The sequence below is a fragment of the Pleurodeles waltl genome, unplaced genomic scaffold (genome assembly GCF_031143425.1).
Source record: "Pleurodeles waltl isolate 20211129_DDA unplaced genomic scaffold, aPleWal1.hap1.20221129 scaffold_94, whole genome shotgun sequence".
Lineage (NCBI taxonomy): Eukaryota > Metazoa > Chordata > Amphibia > Caudata > Salamandridae > Pleurodeles > Pleurodeles waltl.
Window position 1 is genome coordinate 1,141,873 of NW_027150405.1, and position 20,105 is coordinate 1,161,977.

Sequence of the window (20,105 nt, forward strand, 5' to 3'; positions counted from 1 at the left end):
CATCTAATCAGAGAGCATTCTGGGAGCATTATACTTAGCCTCATAGCCTGAACTTTTCAAACATGTGTATACACGTTTGTTTGTTTTTTTGTACTGGAACCAACGTCAGTAGTGAAGTGTGACCTTAAAACATTTATTTACAGCACTCACCCTAATAATGAAGGCTTTCAAATAATGAACCATAAATACAAGTTCGAACAGCATTATCTTTTGGAAACACATTACCTCAACTGCAGAGAGCTCCACTCTCTGTAAACAGGCAGCTAAAGGGTTTGTGCTGCAGAGGGTTGGGCCTACTTGTCCCAAGGACAAAGTAAACATAAATACTTGTTGCCCTTGACCCCAAACAAGATGTCCCAGGCGTCGGGCTATAGGAATTCCACATCCCTGACTTTGCAGCACTTAGAAAAGAGTGAAAAGAGGAAATGCAAAACTTTTTAGTTATGTGTACATACACTGAACTTGTTTTGTATATTTTTCTCTTATTAAAAGTACAATGACAAGAGTGGTAAGTAGTCTCAAATCACTTATCCCCCCTGCTGCACAACCAATGTAGGAGGCTGGACTGGCTTGTAGTGAGTACCAAGGGGTACTTGCACCTTGCACCAGGCCCAGTTATCCCTTATTAGTGTATAGGGTGTCTAGCAGCATAGGCTGATAGATAATGGTAGCTTAGCAGAGCAGCTTAGGCTGAACTAGGAGACGAGTGAAGCTCCTACAGTACCACTTAGTGTCATATGCACAATATCATAAGAAAACACAATACACAGTTATACTAAAAATAAAGGTACTTTATTTTTATGACACTATGCCAAAGTATCTCAGAGTGTACCCTCAGTAAGAGGATAGCAAATATACACTAGATATATGTACACAATACCAAAATATGCAGTAATAGTATTAGAAAACAGTGCAAACAATGTATAGTTACAATAGGATGCAATGGGGACACATAGGGATAGGGGCAACACAAACCATATACTCCAAAAGTGGAATGCGAACCACGAATGGACCCCAAACCTATTTGACCTTGTAGAGGGTCGCTGGGACTATTAGAAAATAGTAAGGGTTAGAAAAATAGCCCACCCCAAGACCCTGAAAAGTGAGTGCAAAGTGCACTAAAGTTCCCCAAAGGACATAGAAGTCGTGATAGGGGAATTCTGCAGGAAAGACACAAACCAACAATGCAACAACAATGGATTTCCAGTCGAGGGTACCTGTGGAACAAGGGGACCAAGTCCAAAAGTCACAAGCAAGTCGGAGATGGGCAGATGCCCAGGAAATGCCAGCTGTGGGTGCAAAGAAGCTGCTACTGGACTGTAGAAGCTTAGGTTTCTGCAGGAACGACAAGGGCTAGAGACTTCCCCTTTGGAGGACGGATCCCGCACGCCGTGGAGAGTCGTGCAGAAGTGTTTTCCCGCCGAAAGACCGCCAACAAGCCTTGCTAGCTGCAAATCGTGCGGTAAGGGTTTTTGGACGCTGCTGTGGCCCAGGAGGGACCAGGATGTCGCAAATTGCGTCAGGAGACAGAGGGGACGTCGAGCAAGACAAGGAGCCCTCTCAGCAGCAGGTAGCACCCGGAGAAGTGCCAGAAACAGGCACTATGAGGATGCGTGAAACGGTGCTCACCCGAAGTCGCACAAAGGAGTCCCACGTCGCCGGAGAACAACTTAGGAGGTCGTGCAATGCAGGTTAGAGTGCCGTGGACCCAGGCTGGACTGTGCACAAAGGATTTCCGCCGGAAGTGCACGAAGGCCGGAGTAGCTGCAAAAGTCGCGGTTCCCAGCAATGCAGTCTGGCATGGGGAGGCAAGGACTTACCGCCACCAAACTTGGACTGAAGAGTCACTGGACTGTGGGAGTCACTTGGACAGAGTTGCTGGATTCAAGGGACCTCGCTCGTCGTGCTGAGAGGAGACCCAGGGGACCGGTGATGCAGCTCTTTGGTGCCTGCGGTTGCAGGGGGACGATTCCGTCGACCCACGGGAGATTTCTTCGGAGCTTCTAGTGCAGAGAGGAGGCAGACTACCCCCACAGCATGCACCACCAGGAAAACAGTCGAGAAGGCGGCAGGATCAGCGTTACAGAGTTGCAGTAGTCGTCTTTGCTACTATGTTGCAGTTTTGCAGGCTTCCAGCGCGGTAAGCAGTCGATTCCTTGGCAGAAGGTGATGAGAGAGATGCAGAGGAACTCGGATGAGCTCTTGCATTCGTTATCTAAAGTTTCCCCAGAGACAGAGACCCTAAATAGCCAGAAAAGAGGGTTTGGCTACCTAGGAGAGAGGATAGGCTAGCAACACCTGATGGAGCCTATCAGAAGGAGTCTCTGACGTCACCTGGTGGCACTGGCCACTCAGAGCAGTCCAGTGTGCCAGCAGCACCTCTGTTTCCAAGATGGCAGAGGTCTGGAGCACACTGGAGGAGCTCTGGGCACCTCCCAGGGGAGGTACAGGTCAGGGGAGTGGTCACTCCCCTTTCCTTTGTCCAGTTTCGCGCCAGAGCAGGGCTAAGGGGTCCCTGAACCGGTGTAGACTGGCTTATGCAGAAATGGGCACCAAATGTGCCCATGAAAGCATTTCCAGAGGCTGGGGGAGGCTACTCCTCCCCTGCCTTCACACCATTTTCCAAAGGGAGAGGGTGTAACACCCTCTCTCAGAGGAAGTCCTTTGTTCTGCCATCCTGGGCCAGGCCTGGCTGGACCCCAGGAGGGCAGAAGCCTGTCTGAGGAGTTGGCAGCAGCAGCAGCTGCAGTGAACCCCCAGGAAAGGCAGTTTGGCAGTACCAGGGTCTGTGCTACAGACCACTGGGATCATGGGATTGTGCCAACTATGCCAGGATGGCATAGAGGGGGCAATTCCATGATCATAGACATGTTACATGGCCATATTCGGAGTTACCATTGTGAAGCTACATATAGGTAGTGACCTATATGTAGTGCACGCGTGTAATGGTGTCCCCGCACTCACAAAGTCTGGGGAATTGGCCCTGAACAATGTGGGGGCACCTTGGCTAGTGCCAGGGTGCCCTCACACTAAGTAACTTTGCACCTAACCTTTACCAGGTAAAGGTTAGACATATAGGTGACTTATAAGTTACTTAAGTGCAGTGTAAAATGGCTGTGAAATAACATGTGCGTTATTTCACTCAGGCTGCAGTGGCAGGCCTGTGTAAGAATTGTCAGAGCTCCCTATGGGTGGCAAAAGAAATGCTGCAGCCCATAGGGATCTCCTGGAACCCCAATACCCTGGGTGCCTCAGTACCATATACTAGGGAATTATAAGGGTGTTCCAGTAAGCCAATGTAAATTGGTAAAATTGGTCACTAGCCTGTTAGTGACAATTTGAAAGAAATGAGAGAGCATAACCACTGAGGTTCTGATTAGCAGAGCCTCAGTGAGACAGTTAGTCACTACACAAGTAACACATTCAGGCACACTTATGAGCACTGGGGCTCTGGCTGGCAGGGTCCCAGTGACACATACAACTAAAACAACATATATACAGTGAAAAATGGGGGTAACATGCCAGGCAAGATGGTACTTTCCTACAGGTGGTCTCCTGTTAGTCTAACCACCAAGGTCGTAATCTGGGGGTCAGACAGCCAGGAGTGCAGCGATCCGACCGCCACTGTGATTCTGGTGGTCTTAAGACCGACAGACTCTAATGAGGCCCTAAGTGTACAGAGGGTTTGTGGGAAGACTTTACAATAGATGTACTAGGTCCGATGGATAATGATAAAGAATGCTTGTTATGTAGTGGTGTTATTGGATCCCTTTACTAAATGTCCTGAGATCTGTCTTATAAGTGTGGTGGATTCCGAGTCTGTAGTCAAGTTTTTAGAAGATGTCTTCTTAAGGGAAGGCATTCCTAAAACGATTTTAAGTGATAATGGAACACAATTTAAGGTCAGAGGATTCCAGAATTTTTTAAGAAGGAATAACATTACCTGGAAGCATACATCCCTCTACCATCCAGCAGGAAATGGAGAAGTAGAGCGCTTCAATAGGGTGTTGTTAATAGGCAGTAGACCCATGGCTTGCAAGAACTGGGAACTAGAGGTGAAGAAATCGATTTGGGCTTACCACATAAAACCAAAGTACACTGGCTATAGTCCCTCTGAACTACTTAGAGGAGGGCAACCACGCACTAGAGATAATGTAGTAATGTAGTATGGTTGAAAAACAAATATTTAAATTGTTGGTCTTCGGAAGAAGTAATAAATAACACAGAAAGCACAAAACATATAAAAAGTATTATGATGATAAGAGAGGAGTGAAACCTGACAAACCTAGTATAGGTGATTGTGTTATGATTAAAGGACAGGGGTTAAGAAATAAGAAATTTTCAAAATGTAAAGGTCCATTCAGAGTAATAGATGTCAGTACAAATTCAGTCAAGATTAATAATAGATAAATATTGCATATCACGAATGAAGCAAAATGTAATTAATCCACATATAACGAAGTGGAGAAGAAAAAAAGGAGAGTTGGTTGTGGGAGTGTGATGAGAAGGATAGACCGTGCCTAGGGAATGAGTATTGCAGGAATGATGGAGAGCATAAAAATACTGAAAGACATGAAAGTTGCGGCAAAAGGGTGAGTGGCAAAAAGAGTGGGGCCAGCGAGAGTAGTGTCACTCCTCAGGATGAAAGGATAAACAAAGATAACTGTGGAGGAAAAAAAATCAACTAAGAGTGGAAGAAGGGTGGTTGTCCCTAAAAAATTAAATGATGTTGGCACATTTTATATAGATTTCAAGAAAATTTTAAAGAAGAAGAATACAGTAAGAAGAAATGGAAGCATCAAGGAAAGAAAACAGAATGGATTTTTTCTTATTTTAAATTAATTATTAAGTGCTGGAATTACTTTAGAAAAATAGCAATGATGTTAATTTAATCTATTTGCTGCTATTATAAGGACGAAGATGTGTGGTATATGTGGTTGGTAAACATATCACAACCCCAACGCTCTCCACAACAAATGCCACAACATCAATGCAGAAGATTCTCATAGAGTCCTCACCCACCCCAACAGATCCTACTCCTACACCAACAAGCCCCACAACCCTAACACACTCCACAACAACACCACCACAACCCACAGAAACACCAAAAACCCCCACACCATGACCATCACGCACCAGAACAACAACAGCCCCCACAACTACCTTAACTGCATACTCCTAAACACCCACTCAATACACAAGCATGGCATCGAACTCTGGGACCTTATCACATCACACTCACCAGACACTGTCTTCCTCACGGAAACTTGGATGAACCCCTCATCTGAGCCAGACACAGCCACCCCAGATTGATACAAACTCCATCGTAGAGACCGCTTAAACAAACCAGGAGGTGGCATCGCCATTATACACAAAAACACCATTAAGGTCACCACTAACATACACAACACCCTAGACAGCGCAGAACACATGCAATTCCTAATTCACATAAACAACACCACCACCCTCAGAGGAACCCTCATCTACAGACCACCAGGTCCTCGCCTCCCCTTCTGTGACGCCATCGCTGACACCATCAGCCCTCACGCCCTCACCTCCACAGGCTACATCCTCCTTGGTGACTTTAACTTTCACCTGGAGAACCCCCACGACCACAACTCCTCATCCCTTCTAGATAACCTCACGAACCTCTGACTCAAACAACTGGTCACAGCACCCACCCACTCAGCAGGACACACACTAGACGCAATCTTCACCTCGAGCAACCACATAACCTACACTCACACCACCGAACTCCACTGGACTGACCACCACTGCGTCCACTTCTCCTTCCTCAAACCCCCCACACACCACCACCACCAACACACCACACCCTACTGCATGTGGGACAAGATCCCCACAGAACACCTGAACGCCCAACTCGCTCAGAACCCCCCCCAACACCAACGACCCCAACATTGCTGCCCATAACCTCACACAATGGATCACAACCTGCGCAGACTCACTCGCCCCTCTTAGAAGAAACATCACCACCCGCAACATCAAGAACGCCCCCTGGTTTACCACTGAAATCCAAGCGTGAATGCCGCAAAACATAGAAAGCTTGGTGACAGGAACCCTCAACCACCATCTTCTCCACCCTCAAAACCACCATACACAAACATCACCAACTCATACGCACCACCAAAAGAGCATACTACAAGGAACACAGATAGTACCTCACACAACAGCAAGGAACTCTTTACCATCATCAAAGAGCTCTCCAAACCCAAAGCCAGCAACATCGACCCCATGCACACACAACTCCTCTGCGACTCCCTCTCCAACCACTTCCACCACAAAATCTTAGACATACACAACAGCTTCACACCACACGCACCCACCGCCCACACCACCGACACGATCAGCAAAGACTCATCCCCCCCCCAACCTACTACTCACCTGGGCCCCTACTGACGAAGAAACTGAAAAAATGATGAATTCCATCTACTCAGGCTCCCCCTCGGACCCCTGCCCCCACTGCCTTTTCAACAAAGCCAGCCCAACCATCGCTCCCAAGCTTCGCGCCATAATCAACAGCTCTTTCGACGACGCCACCTTCCCAGGACCCCTGGAAGCATGCAAAAATCACTGCACTCCTGAAAAAGCCCAAAGCAGACCCTGATGACCTCACCAAATACCGCCCAATTTCCCTTCTCCCCTTCCCCGCCAAGGTCGCTGAAAAACTAGTGAACACCTGCCTGTCTCACTACCTAGAGGAAAGCAACGTACGCAACACCTCCCAGTCTGGATTCCGCAAGAACCACAGCACTGAGACCGCCCTGTATGTGGAAGCATGCAAAAATCACTACACTCCTGAAAAAGCCCAAAGCAGACCCTGATGACCTCACAAAATACCGCCCAATTTCCCTTCTCCCCTTCCCTGCCAAGGTCACTGAAAAACTAGTGAACACCTGCCTATCTCACTACCTAGAGGAAAGCAACGCACGCAACACCTCCCAGTCTGGATTCCGCAAGAACCACAGCACCAAGACCGCCCTCATCGCACGTACTGATGACATCAGAACCAGAGTTGACAAGGGCGAGACCGTTGCACTCATCCTCCAGGACCTCTCTGCTGCCTTCAACACTGTCTGCCACCAAACACTCCGCACATGCCTCCACAACGCAGGTATATGACACAAGGCCCTTGACTGGCTGACCTCCTTCCTCACTGAAAGAACCCAGAAAGTCTGCCTCCCTCCCTTCCACTCCACAGCCACCAAAATCATCTGCGGAGTCTCCCAAGGGTCCTCCCTCAGCCCCACCCTTTTCAACATTTACATGGCCCCGCTTGCCAACATCCTCCGACCACACGGAATCACCATCATATCCTACGCAGATGACACCCAGCTCATCATCTCCCTCACCCGAAACCCTACCACCGCCAAAACCAACCTCCACGCTGGTCTCCTTGACACCGCCAAATGGATGACAGCAAACCACCTCAAGCTCAACTCCAACAAAACCGAGATCATCATCTTCGGCCCCAACAAAACCATATGGGACGACTCCTGGTGGCCCACCGCCCTAAGTTCCCCACCAACACCCTCAAACTACGCACGCAACCTCAGCATCAACCTGAACCCTTCCCTCTCCATGACCCAGCAAATCAACGCCATCACCTCCTCCTGTTTCAATACCCTCTGCATACTGCGAAAAACCTTCAAATGGATTCCCATAGAGACCAGAAAGACCGTCACCCATTCACTCATCAGCAGCAGGCTAGACTACGGAACGCCCTGTACGCCGGCACCACACTCAAGCTCAAACGAAAACTCCAGAGGATCCAGAACGCAGCCGCCCGCCTCATCCGGGACCTCCCACGCCATGAACACATCTCCTCACACCTCAGATCCCTTCACTGGCTTCCGATCGACAAGAGGCTCACCTTCAAAATCCTCATCCACGCACACAAATCCCTCCACAACACTGGACCAACCTACTTCAATGAATGAGTGAACTTCCACACCCCCACTCACCACCTCCGCTCCGCCGACCTCGCACTTGCCATAGTCCCCCGCATCCAACGCGCCACCACCGGAGGCAGATCCTTCTCCTACCTCGCCCCCAAGGCATGGAATTCTCTCCCCACCAACCTCCACAAGACTCAGAACCTCCTGCTCTTCAGAAAAACACCTCAAGATGTGGCTTTTTGAACAGTAATCAGCCTCCCCCCCCCCCCCCACAGCGCCTTGAGACCCTTACGGGTGAGTAGCACGCTCTATACATTATTTTGATTGATTGATCACTGCCTACCGCACTCTGCCGTTCTCTCTCTTATTATGTTGTGTAATCCCACGGGATTTTAAGCGGACAGCTAAGTGAGTAACGGACAGGGAGGTTGGACGGTAAGGAGGTTGAAGGTTCAATGTCCAGGTTGGGGACCTAAATAAAAGGAAATAAAATGAGTCTTGCCTTACGTGCCATCTTTACACTAGCACAATCTACTACAAAACTTGCACGTTTTCTTTTTATATTATAAGAATGGTCTAAAAAATGTAATCACACAAAGTATTACTGACTGGAAATCCAGGATTAACTGAAGATGTTACAAATAACATGGGGTCAACCATCAGCTATAAACCCTCTTTTAAAGAGGCGTTTGAATCAATTTGAGTTCGGTTTAATTATACTGGGCTGTCACTGTTCAATTTGCCCCATGTATCAGAGGAGTCTACGGCTCCCTACAAATTGGTCTTAAATCATATCCAATTTTGACCAATGTTAATAGGCTATGTGCACGAGAATGCACCCTATACCAATGCAAAACCCTAACTCTCTGGACAGACTTACAAAAGACCATGTAAAGTGGCCTGTAAGTCATAATAACTTTTCGACAATGTTACTAGCTCAATGTATGCGTTTTACTCAACCCCGGTGCAAACATGTGTGTCCTATATGTAGTTCTCACCCACTGTATTGAAGTTTCAAATGCAGTGCACCCTCTAATACATTTCCTAAAAATGTATTTGGAGAGACATTTATAAAGGGGCATTTCTATCATATTTAGTACCAAGATTACTGGATTTGTACATTTTAAAGGAGCCATTTAACACAAGTCTACCAAAAATGTATTGGTGAGAGCCCTTAGCCTTTCATAGGGGAGTACAGCGCAACCTAATTGCTTCTGTGCTTTATAAGGCAACACTTACATCATTTCCCTCAAATTCCTTGAGAGAGAACAAAGTATAAAGGGGACTTAAAATCATGTCCAGTTCTGCTCACTTTGTTTTAAAAATTATTTTCAAGGGGCACAATATACCCCCATCTCGCAGGTCAATTGGATCGGTGGCGCAGAGCAATACCATCCCAATTTCGGTTTTGAAAACCTGGCAGCTAAATTAGTCCTATTCTTCCTTGTTACTGTACCGCAGGGATTTTGCAAAGTTGCTCTGTAAGCACTGGTAACTGGAGTAAGCGCGTCTATGTGGGACAGATGCTCTTCCACACCCCTCCCTCGACTGTACATCAGGCGGCATGTTTGGCATCAAAGGGAACTACAGATGTACATTAAACTAAGTTGTCACAAGCTTATACATTGCTGGAACTCGTAATTATCGTGAAAGTCATACATTAATACAAATCGAGACACCGCATGCGAAAAATGCAAATCGTATGGTAGACATAGACGTCACCTATGAAAGCCCCCAACAAAACTTCAACACTCTTCCCTTTTATAACTCTTTGCTCACCCTCTCTGTGTTTTGTCGAGACATTTTCACTTGTTCTAACGATACTTCCCAGATATAAAATATGTATAGGTAAAGACTGAGCAGCGACAGCGAAACACGCTTCAGATCCAGGCCTCACTCCAACCCACGGACTGAAAGACCTAAAACATGAATCGACGCCCATAACAAAACAAATTACGCCGGCTCAGACGCGAAATGCCGCTCCTTAGCGCATGCGCAAATTGCACACTAGAACGGTTGTATTTCCGGTTCACGGAAGAGGTGGAATGCAGAGTTGACAAAAACCGGGTTTATATTTTTCTCTATGGGCGAATGTGTGACATCTCAACCTTGTAGAGAGTATATGTGTGTGACACATCAATGACTTAAGTGTGATACTTTCCGTGAATTTATCACGAGAAGAACAAAGCAGAAACATAAAGCAGCCACTTGTAGCGCACTTGAAAATTGGAGCGACACTGACGTTTTTAATGGCGACATAAAGCCATACGGTGGAAGAAATGCTGACATTGCAGCAGTTTCTTGTGCAGGATTGTTGTATCGGAGTTAAGCGAAGGAGCGACACCGGAGGTAGGGTGACCACCTGGCATCAAGGCAAATTCTGGACAGGACTGTAAAAAATTCAGGACAAAAATTGAGGATAAAGGTTAAAAATTCAGGACACAAATTCAAGAACAAACGTCAGTTTTATAGACACACCCAAGAGAAGCTATCCCTCACTATGTTGTCAGTGCATTTATTTACTCGTTTTTAACATAGCACTATTTATTCACTGTGGTCTTTTTGTGTTTGCCTCCTGGTATGCTACATTCAGGTGTCACATTACCTCCTTGTTCAGTAGTGAATGAATGCCCTTCAGCACTTTGTCAAGGCCATCACCCCTACCCAAATCTTCCCAATCTTTCTTGAAGAGAAAGAAACAGCAACATTTTGATTATGTTTCTGAACATTTTAAAACTCCTGGCAAACAGTTTGGGAAATATTAAGGCAATTAACCATATGCTACTTTAAACAAATTGAACAAAAATATCTGGCTCACCCCAACCGCCCATAGACTTTCAACCCACCAAAAAATTAATGAGGCAGGGCAGATGGTGTGGGCAACAGTGTCACATCTAATGTTAGGCTGTGAGGTACCCACAACTTGTTTGTAATCTCACAGCACTAAAGTGTATGTCTGGGACTCTACATTTATCTCAGAAATGGGAGCCCAGACTGCCAATCAAAGATAATGAAAGAGGAGGATGAAATCGAGATCAAATGGACTGCAAGTGCTTCAAAGGGTTGTTGCTAAGAACTGAATACTTAAGGAAGAGAAGAACAAGGTGGGGCAATTCCTAAAATCAGACAAGATGGGTCCACCAAGACTATCAGAATGTATTGGGTACCTGGGGAGCTGTCTGCACACAGGAGAGAAACAGACGAGGCACTCTCAAGTGGTTGAATAAGAAACACCCTTCCACCTTGGCAAACTCTTCTGGTGCAATGGCCCGCTGTTCGTGCTTGTGTAGGGTGAGCAGGGGCCAGACCCCTTGCAAGGCTGTGAAAGGCAATTTCCCTCTTTGTCCATGCCTTCAAATGGTTTTGAAATTGAGAAAAAGCCAAACTAGTAATCTGGATTATCCCTAAGTGTCAAGTACATTAGGAATCTTCAAAATATCTGGGATGTAAATTTCACAAAAAAAAAGTAAAAATGTTAAAATATAATGAGTGTTTCTTTAACATATGGCACTGTTTTCCCCTTTATATACTATTAGATCTCAGATTGAAGTGGGAACCAGTTACCTTTTGATACCTAGTGATTCATATTTACCATTCTCTCACTGATTTGCAGGATGGAAAGCTCAGCAGAGTATCAAGGTCCCTCCAAACCCAGTTTGCTTTTTGGTCTTCTCTTCTGCTTTCTGTAGTGGGCACGTGGCACTAGTGAAGATGGTGTGCTACTCCAATGATAGTATTATTTTGCAAACCTTCTCCTGCTCGTCCTTTGTTCCTTCTTCAGACATGTCACACATCTGATTTGGTCGCTGCTGTGCCATCAAGTAGTTCTTTCCGCTGTAAAGCTACCCGTGACTGCGGGTGGATTAGGTCTTCTGGACTTAAAATGCTATTATTCAGCTGCACAGGTCCAATGGGTGGCTCGCTGGCTTTCTGCCTACCTCCCTGCATGAGATGAGGTTTATCTGTAAAAACTTTTAAGGAAGGCTTAATGCACTGCTCATTGTTTCCTACTGACCATTCGACGGATCACCACCCGGGGTTATCATGCACAGCTTTCTGTTGCCTTGCTAGAACCTGTAAACTCACTGACACGAAGAAACTCTGTGCTCCTGCACCATCTTTGCTAAGCCTTCCCACTCGCATAGGACAGCTGTGCTCAGAGCGACTCCATCAGTGGCATGCTGCAGGTGTCTTAAAATTGGAGGATTTGTTTCTGGACAGCGAGCTACTAAATTTCCAAACCCTTGTGGCAGACTACCATCTTCACCCCGGTCAACTCCTTACTTACAACCACCTTAAATAATCATTAAATGCCCTATTTCATGTCTCCCACCTAGCACTAACCCTACAAGAAGTGTGCCAGAAGCTCTACATGATAGGAACTGGTGGCAAACTGATAGAATGGGTGTACAGACCTTTCCTGCAACATGGAAACCACTGCAGGTCTTCTCGTCATACTACCTGATTGATTGATGTGGCCAAACCTCTGCAAGATACGGACTAGACTAAACTACTGGACTTTCCCCACAAAGTATCCCATGGCTGTCACTTTAAGTACATTCATAGAGCTTCCTTGGGAATGCATTCCGCCCGTTGCTTGCCATTGGCCTTATGGTTTGTAACTCACATTTTGTTGCTTTCAATTTGCTGCCTTTATTTGTTTTAGTCTATGCAGCTTCAGTTCGTCCCTTCCCTTGCCCAAACCTTATTTACAGTATCCTTCCAAGTGCTTCCTTTCTGTAAACAGGCCAGTAAATCTTGTTCTTATCTCTTCACATTTGCTGTGCATTCAAAGAACAAAGTCAAATGTCAGGCTCTGTCTGCAGTGGGAACTTAGGGGGTCATTACAACATTGGCGGTAAAAGGCGCTTACCGCCGTGCAGAAGACCGCCAATACACCGCCGCGGCCGCGGTAGACCGCCACAGCTATTATGACACACATCACGGAATCCGCCGAAATTCAGACACCCACACAATACCGCCACACTAAAGGTCAGCGATAAACATGCAGAAACAAATCCTCCACCTCCACGCCAACAGAAACACGCCCATGCCATTATGACCCACGAATCCACGCGGCGGTCTTTCAACCGCGGTATTCCATTGGCGGTACACACCGCCGCGCTCAAAATTCACACACATCTACAAAACACCGCCACATTGGACAATTACAAATACACACACCTGATACACATACAAACACCACTCCCACACACCCAACACAATATAAAACACACACCCACATCACCCACAAACCCCTACAACCAGAAATTCTGAGAGAAGGCGAGAGAGAGAGCACAGCCATTGACAACCCCATCACACAGAGGCACACAACATCATCACCCACACAACATCCAAGCACAAAACACTACATACCACTACACTCACCACACTCATCAACACATACACCACCCCACACATCACCCACACCACCCCATGTCATGCCAAAGACACCCCCGCTTCTCCGAGGAGGAGCTCAGGGTCATGGTGGAGGAAATCCTCCAGGTAGAGCCACAGCTATTTGGCTCACAGGTACAGCACACATCCATAGCCAGGAAGATGGAGCTATGGCGCAGAATAGTGGGCAGAGTCAACGCCGTGGGACAGCACCCAAGAAATAGGGAGGACATCAGGAAGAGGTGGAACGACATACGGGGGAAGGTGCGTTCCACGGTCTCCAGACACCACATCGCGGTGCAGCAGACTGGCGGCGGACCCCCACCTCCTCCCCCACAACTAACAACATGGGAGGAGCAAGTCTTGACCATCTTGCATCCTGAGGGCCTCGGAGGAGTCATTGGAGGAACGGACACTAAGTCAAATCTTAACTATCACATCCCCCACCCTACCTGCATGCTATCACACACCCCTACCCTCACCCCCTCCCCTATCACCCAAACTCCTCACTAATGTACCCATGACACCAACCACCCATCCCAACCCCAAGCCCTGCATGACAGAACTAAGCATGGACACCCATCACTAATGCATGCCCACTGCACATACCCAGAACACCCCCAACCATCAGCACACAAGCCCCCACACAGGAATGCCTGCACTGGGGTTCACGCACACCCAACCATTGCACACCATGAAACACACACATGCAATAGTCATGTTCTTATACCCCTGCAGGAACCCGAAGGAACGTCACCACACCAGAGGGTCCAGACAACACCACTCCACCCCCAGAAGAGGCCCACAGTGATGACAGCAGCTCTGCCCTACTGGATCTTGATGACCAGCCTGGACCATCGTGGGCCTCAGGACAGTCGGTTCCTGTAGGAGGCTGGACTGGCTTGTAGTGAGTACCTAGGGGTACTTGCACCTTGCACCAGGCCCAGTTATCCCTTATTAGTGTATAGGGTGTCTAGCAGCATAGGCTGATAGATAATGGTAGCTTAGCAGAGCAGCTTAGGCTGAACTAGGAGACGAGTGAAGCTCCTACAGTACCACTTAGTGTCATATGCACAATATCATAAGAAAACACAATACACAGTTATACTAAAAATAAAGGTACTTTATTTTTTATGACAATATGCCAAAGTATCTCAGAGTGTACCCTCAGTGAGAGGATAGGAAATATACACAAGATATATATACACAATACCAAAATATGCAGTAATAGTCTTAGAAAACAGTGCAAACAATGTATAGTTACAATAGGATGCAATGGGGACACAGGGATAGGGGCAACACAAGCCATATACTCCAAAAGTGGAATGCGAACCACAAATGGACCCCAAACCTATGTGACCTTGTAGAGGGTCGCTGGGACTATTAGAAAATAGTGAGGGTTAGAAAAATAGCCCACTCCAAGACCCTGAAAAGTGAGTGCAAAGTGCACTAAAGTTCCCCAAAGGACATAGAAGTCGTGATAGGGGAATTCTGCAGGAAAGACACAAACCAGCAATGCAACAACGATGGATTTCCAGTCGAGGGTACCTGTGGAACAAGGGGACCAAGTCCAAAAGTCACAAGCAAGTCGGAGATGGGCAGATGCCCAGGAAATGCCAGCTGCGGGTGCAAAGAAGCTGCTACTGGACTGTAGAAGCTTAGGTTTCTGCAGGAACGACAAGGGCTAGAGACTTCCCCTTTGGAGGACGGATCCCTCACGCCGTGGAGAGTCGTGCAGAAGTGTTTTCCCGCCGAAAGACCGCCAACAAGCCTTGCTAGCTGCAAATCGTGCAGTAAGCGTTTTTGGATGCTGCTGTGGCCCAGGAGGGACCAGGATGTCGCAAATTGCGTCAGGAGAGAGAGGGGACGTCGAGCAAGACAAGGAGCCCTCTGAGCAGCAGGTAGCACCCGGAGAAGTGCCAGAAACAGGCACTACGAGGATGCGTGAAATGGTGCTCACCCGAAGTCGCACAAAGGAGTCCCACGTCGCCGGCAGAGCAACTTAGGAGGTCGTGCAATGCAGGTTAGAGTGCCGTGGACCCAGGCTGGACTGTGCACAAAGGATTTCCGCCGGAAGTGCACGGAGGCCGGAGTAGCTGCAAAAGTCGCGGTTTCCAACAATGCAGTCTGGCGTGGGGAGGCAAGGACTTACCTCCACCAAACTTGGACTGAAGAGTCACTGGACTGTGGGAGTCACTTGGACAGAGTTGCTGGATTCAAGGGACCTCGCTCGTCGTGCTGAGAGGAGACCCAAGGTTCCGGTGATGCAGTTCTTTGGTGCCTGCGGTTGCAGGGGGACGATTCCGTCGACCCACGGGAGATTTCTTCGGAGCTTCTAGTGCAGAGAGGAGGCAGACTACCCCCGCAGCATGCACCACCAGGAAAACAGTCGAGAAGGCGGCAGGATCAGCGTTACAGAGTTGCAGTAGTCGTCTTTGCTACTATGTTGCAGTTTTGCAGGCTTCCAGCGCGGTCAGCAGTCGATTCCTTGGCAGAAGGTGAAGAGAGAGATGCAGAGGAACTCGGATGAGCTCTTGCATTCGTTATCTAAAGTTTCCCCAGAGACAGAGACCCTAAATAGCCAGAAAAGAGGGTTTGGCTACCTAGGAGAGAGGATAGGCTAGCAACACCTGAAGGAGCCTATCAGAAGGAGTCTCTGACGTCACCTGGTGGCACTGGCCACTCAGAGCAGTCCAGTGTGCCAGCAGCACCTCTGTTTCCAAGATGGCAGAGGTCTGGAGCACACTGGAGGAGCTCTGGGCACCTCCCGGGGGAGGTACAGGTCAGGGGAGTGGTCACTCCCCTTTCCTTTGTCCAGTTTCGCGCCAGAGCAGGGCTAAGGGGTCCCTGAACCAGTGTAGACTGGCTTATGCAGAAATGGGCACCAAATGTGCCCATGAAAGCATTTCCAGAGGCTGGGGGAGGCTACTCCTCCCCTGCCTTCACACCATTTTCCAAAGGGAGAGGGTGTAACACCCTCTCTCAGAGGAAGTCCTTTGTTCTGCCATCCTGGGCCAGGCCTGGCTGGACCCCAGGAGGGCAGATGCCTGTCAGAGGGGTTGGCAGCAGCAGCAGCTGCAGTGAAACCCCGGGAAAGGCAGTTTGGCAGTACCAGGGTCTGTGCTACAGGCCACTGGGATCATGGGATTGAGCCAACTATGCCAGGATGGCATAGAGGGGGCAATTCCATGATCATAGACACGTTACATGGCCATATTCGGAGTTACCATTGTGAAGCTACATATAGGTAGTGACCTATATGTAGTGCACGCGTGTAATGGTGTCCCCGCACTCACAAAGTCCGGGGAATTGGCCCTGAACAATGTGGGGGCACATTGGCTAGTGCAAGGGTGCCCACACACTAAGTAACTTAGCACCCAACCTTTACCAGGTAAAGGTTAGACATATAGGTGACTTATAAGTTGCTTAAGTGCAGTGTAAAATGGCTGTGAAATAACGTGGACGTTATTTCACTCAGGCTGCAGTGGCAGGCCTGTGTAAGAATTGTCAGAGCTCCCTATGGGTGGCAAAAGAAATGCTGCAGCCCATAGGGATCTCCTGGAACCCCAATACCCTGGGTACCTCAGTACCATATACTAGGGAATTATAAGGGTGTTCCAGTAAGCCAATGTAAATTGGTAAAATTGGTCACTAGCCTGTTAGTGACAATTTGAAAGAAATGAGAGAGCATAACCACTGAGGTTCTGATTAGCAGAGCCTCAGTGAGACAGTTAGTCACTACACAGGTAACACATTCAGGCACACTTATGAGCACTGGGGCCCTGGGTGACAGGGTCCCAGTGACACATACAACTAAAACAACATATATACAGTGAAAAATAGGGGTAACATGCCAGGCAAGATGGTACTTTCCTACACAACCCCCCCCCCCCCCAAACGAAGGACAATAAGACTAGCCATGACCTGATGAGTCTTCATTGTCTAAGTGGAAATATCTGGAGAGTCCATCTGCATTGGAGTGGCTACTCCCAGGTCTATGTTCCACTGTATAGTCCATTCCCTGTAGGGATATGGACCACCTCAATAATTTAGGATTTTCACCTTTCATTTGTTTTAGCTAAAGTAGATGTTTGTGGTCTGTCTGAACAATGAAGTGAGTGCCAAACAGGTATGGCCTCAACTTCTTCAGAGCCCAGACCACAGCAAAGGCCTCCCTCTCTATGGCAGACCAACGCTTTTCTCTAGGGGTCAACCTCCTACTAATAAAAGCAACAGGTTGATCCTGGCCCTCAGAATTAAGTTGTGATAGGACTGCCCCTACTCCTAATTCAGATGCATCAGTTTGGACATAGAATTTTTTAGAGTAACAAGGGCTTTTCAGGACAGGTGCAGAGCACATGGCCTGCTTTAGCTCCTCAAAAAGCTTTCTGACAGTTTGCTGTCCATAATACCTTTTTAGGCATTTTCTTGGATGTGAGGTCATTAAGAGGGGCTGCAATGGAGCCATAGTTCTTAATGAACCTCCTGTAATACCCAGTGAGGCCTAGGAAGGCTCTCACCTGAGTCTGAGTGGTAGGGGGAACCCAATCAATAATTGTTTGGATTTTCCCCTGAAGTGGTGCAATCTGTTCCCCACCAACAAGGTGTCCCAGATAAACCACCTTACCCTTCCCTATCTGGCATTTTGAAGCCTTGATAGTGAGGCCTGCCTTTTGCAGGGCCTCTAAAACTTTCCATAGGTGGACCAGGTGATCATCCCAGCTGGAGCTAAAAACAGCTATATCGTCCAAATATGCTGCACTGAAAGCTTCCAGCCCTTGCAGGACTGTGTTCACCAACCTCTGAAAAGTGGCAGGTGCATTTTTCAATCCAAAAGGCATTACAGTGAACTGGTAATGTCCTCCAATGGTTGAAAATGCAGTTTTAGGTTTAGCATCTTCTGATAATTTGATCTGCCAATACCCTGCAGTCAAATCAAAAGTGCTTAGATACTTGGCAGATGCCAGTGTATCTATGAGCTCATCTGCCCTGGGTATAGGGTGAGCATCAGTTTTGGTTACCTGGTTGAGACCTCTGTAGTCTACACAAAACCGCATTTCCTTTTTTCCATCTTTGGAATGGGGTTTTGGTACAAGTACCACAGGAGAAGCCCATGGACTTTCAGAGTGCTCAACCACTCCTAGTTCTAGCATTTTCTGCACCTCTTGCTTTATGCAGTCCCTGACATGGTCAGGCTGCCTATAGATCTTGCTTTTGACAGGTAAACTGTCTCCAGTATTTATAGTGTGCTCACACCAAGAAGTGGTACCTGGCACAGTAGAGAAGAGTTCAGAAAACTGACCCAGGAGATTTATGCAATGGTCTTTCTGCTCAGCAGTAAGACAATCAGCCAAAACTACACCTTCCACAAGAGCATCTTGTTCTGTGGAAGAGAAGAGATCAGGTAGAGGATCACTGTCTTCTTCCTGTTCCTCATCAGTTGCCATGAGCAGGGTGAGATCAGCCCTGTCATAGTAGGGTTTCAGGCGATTGACATGGAGCACCCTAAGGGGACTCCTGGCAGTGCCTAAGTCAACTAAATAGGTGACTTCACCCTTTTTCTCCACAATTGTGTGGGGTCCACTCCATTTATCTTGGAGTGCTCTTGGGGCCACAGGCTCCAAGACCCACACTTTCTGCCCTGGTTTGTACTGAACCAAAACAGCCTTCTGATCATGCCATTGCTTCTGGAGCTCTTGGCTGGCCTGAAGGTTTTTACTGGCCTTTTTCATATACTCAGCCATCCTTGATCTGAGGCCAAGTACATAATCCACAATATCTTGTTTTGGAGCTTTTAAAGGTTGTTCCCAACCTTCCTTGACAAGTGTTAGTGGACCCCTAACAGGGTGACCAAAGAGGAGTTCAAAGGGGCTGAAGCCCACTCCTTTCTGGGGTACCTCCCTGTAGGCAAAAAGGAGGCATGGTAACAGGATATCCCATCTCCTGCGGAGTTTTTCAGGGAGACCCATAATCATGCCTTTGAGAGTTTTGTTAAATCTCTCCACCAGCCCATTTGTTTGTGGATGATAGGGTGTAGTGAACTTGTAAGTCACACCATACTCCTTCCACATGGCCTTTAAGTATGCAGACATGAAATTGCTACCTCTGTCTGATACTACTTCCTTTGGGAAGCCCACCCTGGAAAATATTCCCAGGAGGGCCTTTGCCACTGCAGGTGCTGTAGTGGTCCTTAAAGGAATAGCTTCAGGATATCTTGTGGCATGGTCCACTACCACCAAGATAAACCTATTGCCTGAAGCAGTAGGAGGGTCAAGGGGGCCAACTATGTCAACCCCTACCCTTTCAAAGGGAACCCCAACCACAGGCAGTGGGATAAGGGGTGCCTTTGGTGTGCCACCTGTCTTGCCACTGGCTTGACAGGTTTTACAGGACTTACAAAATTCTTTTGTGTCCTCAGACATCCTAGGCCAATGAAACAGGGGAACAAGTCTGTCCCAAGTTTTCATTTGCCCCAGATGTCCAGCTAGGGGAATGTCGTGGGCTAGAGTTAGGAGGAACTTTCTGTACTCCTGAGGAATCACTAACCTCCTGGCAGTTCCAGGTTTAGGATCCCTTGCTTCAGTGTACAAAAGGTTGTCCTCCCAGTAAACTCTGTGAGAGTCACTGACATCCCCATTAGCCTGTTTGACAGCTTGCTGTCTTAGACCCTCTAGTGTGGGACAGGTTTGCTGTGCCACACTCAGCTCCTCCCTGGCAGGCCCCCCTTCACCCGAAAGCTCAGCAGTGTCTGCTTCCAGCTCTTCTGGTGTAGGTTCTGCACAGGGTGGAAAT

At 47.7% G+C, this 20,105-nt stretch overlaps 1 protein-coding gene across 3 annotated transcripts in view; it reads right to left on the minus strand.

The window, feature by feature from the left end:
* The window catches only part of LOC138282298 (zinc finger protein 12-like), a 489,476-nt gene extending 479,590 nt beyond the window's left edge, over positions 1–9,886 (minus strand). The window contains exon 1 of one of the 3 annotated variants that reach the window (XM_069219682.1): positions 9,696–9,886. In XM_069219682.1, coding sequence (XP_069075783.1) covers positions 9,696–9,858 — 163 coding nt within the window. In that variant the 5' untranslated portion in view covers positions 9,859–9,886. The remainder of the gene's footprint in view (positions 1–9,695) is intronic. The other 2 variants (XM_069219684.1, XM_069219683.1) reach the window with 2 other exon arrangements.
* Positions 9,887–20,105: the final 10,219 nt, after the last annotated feature.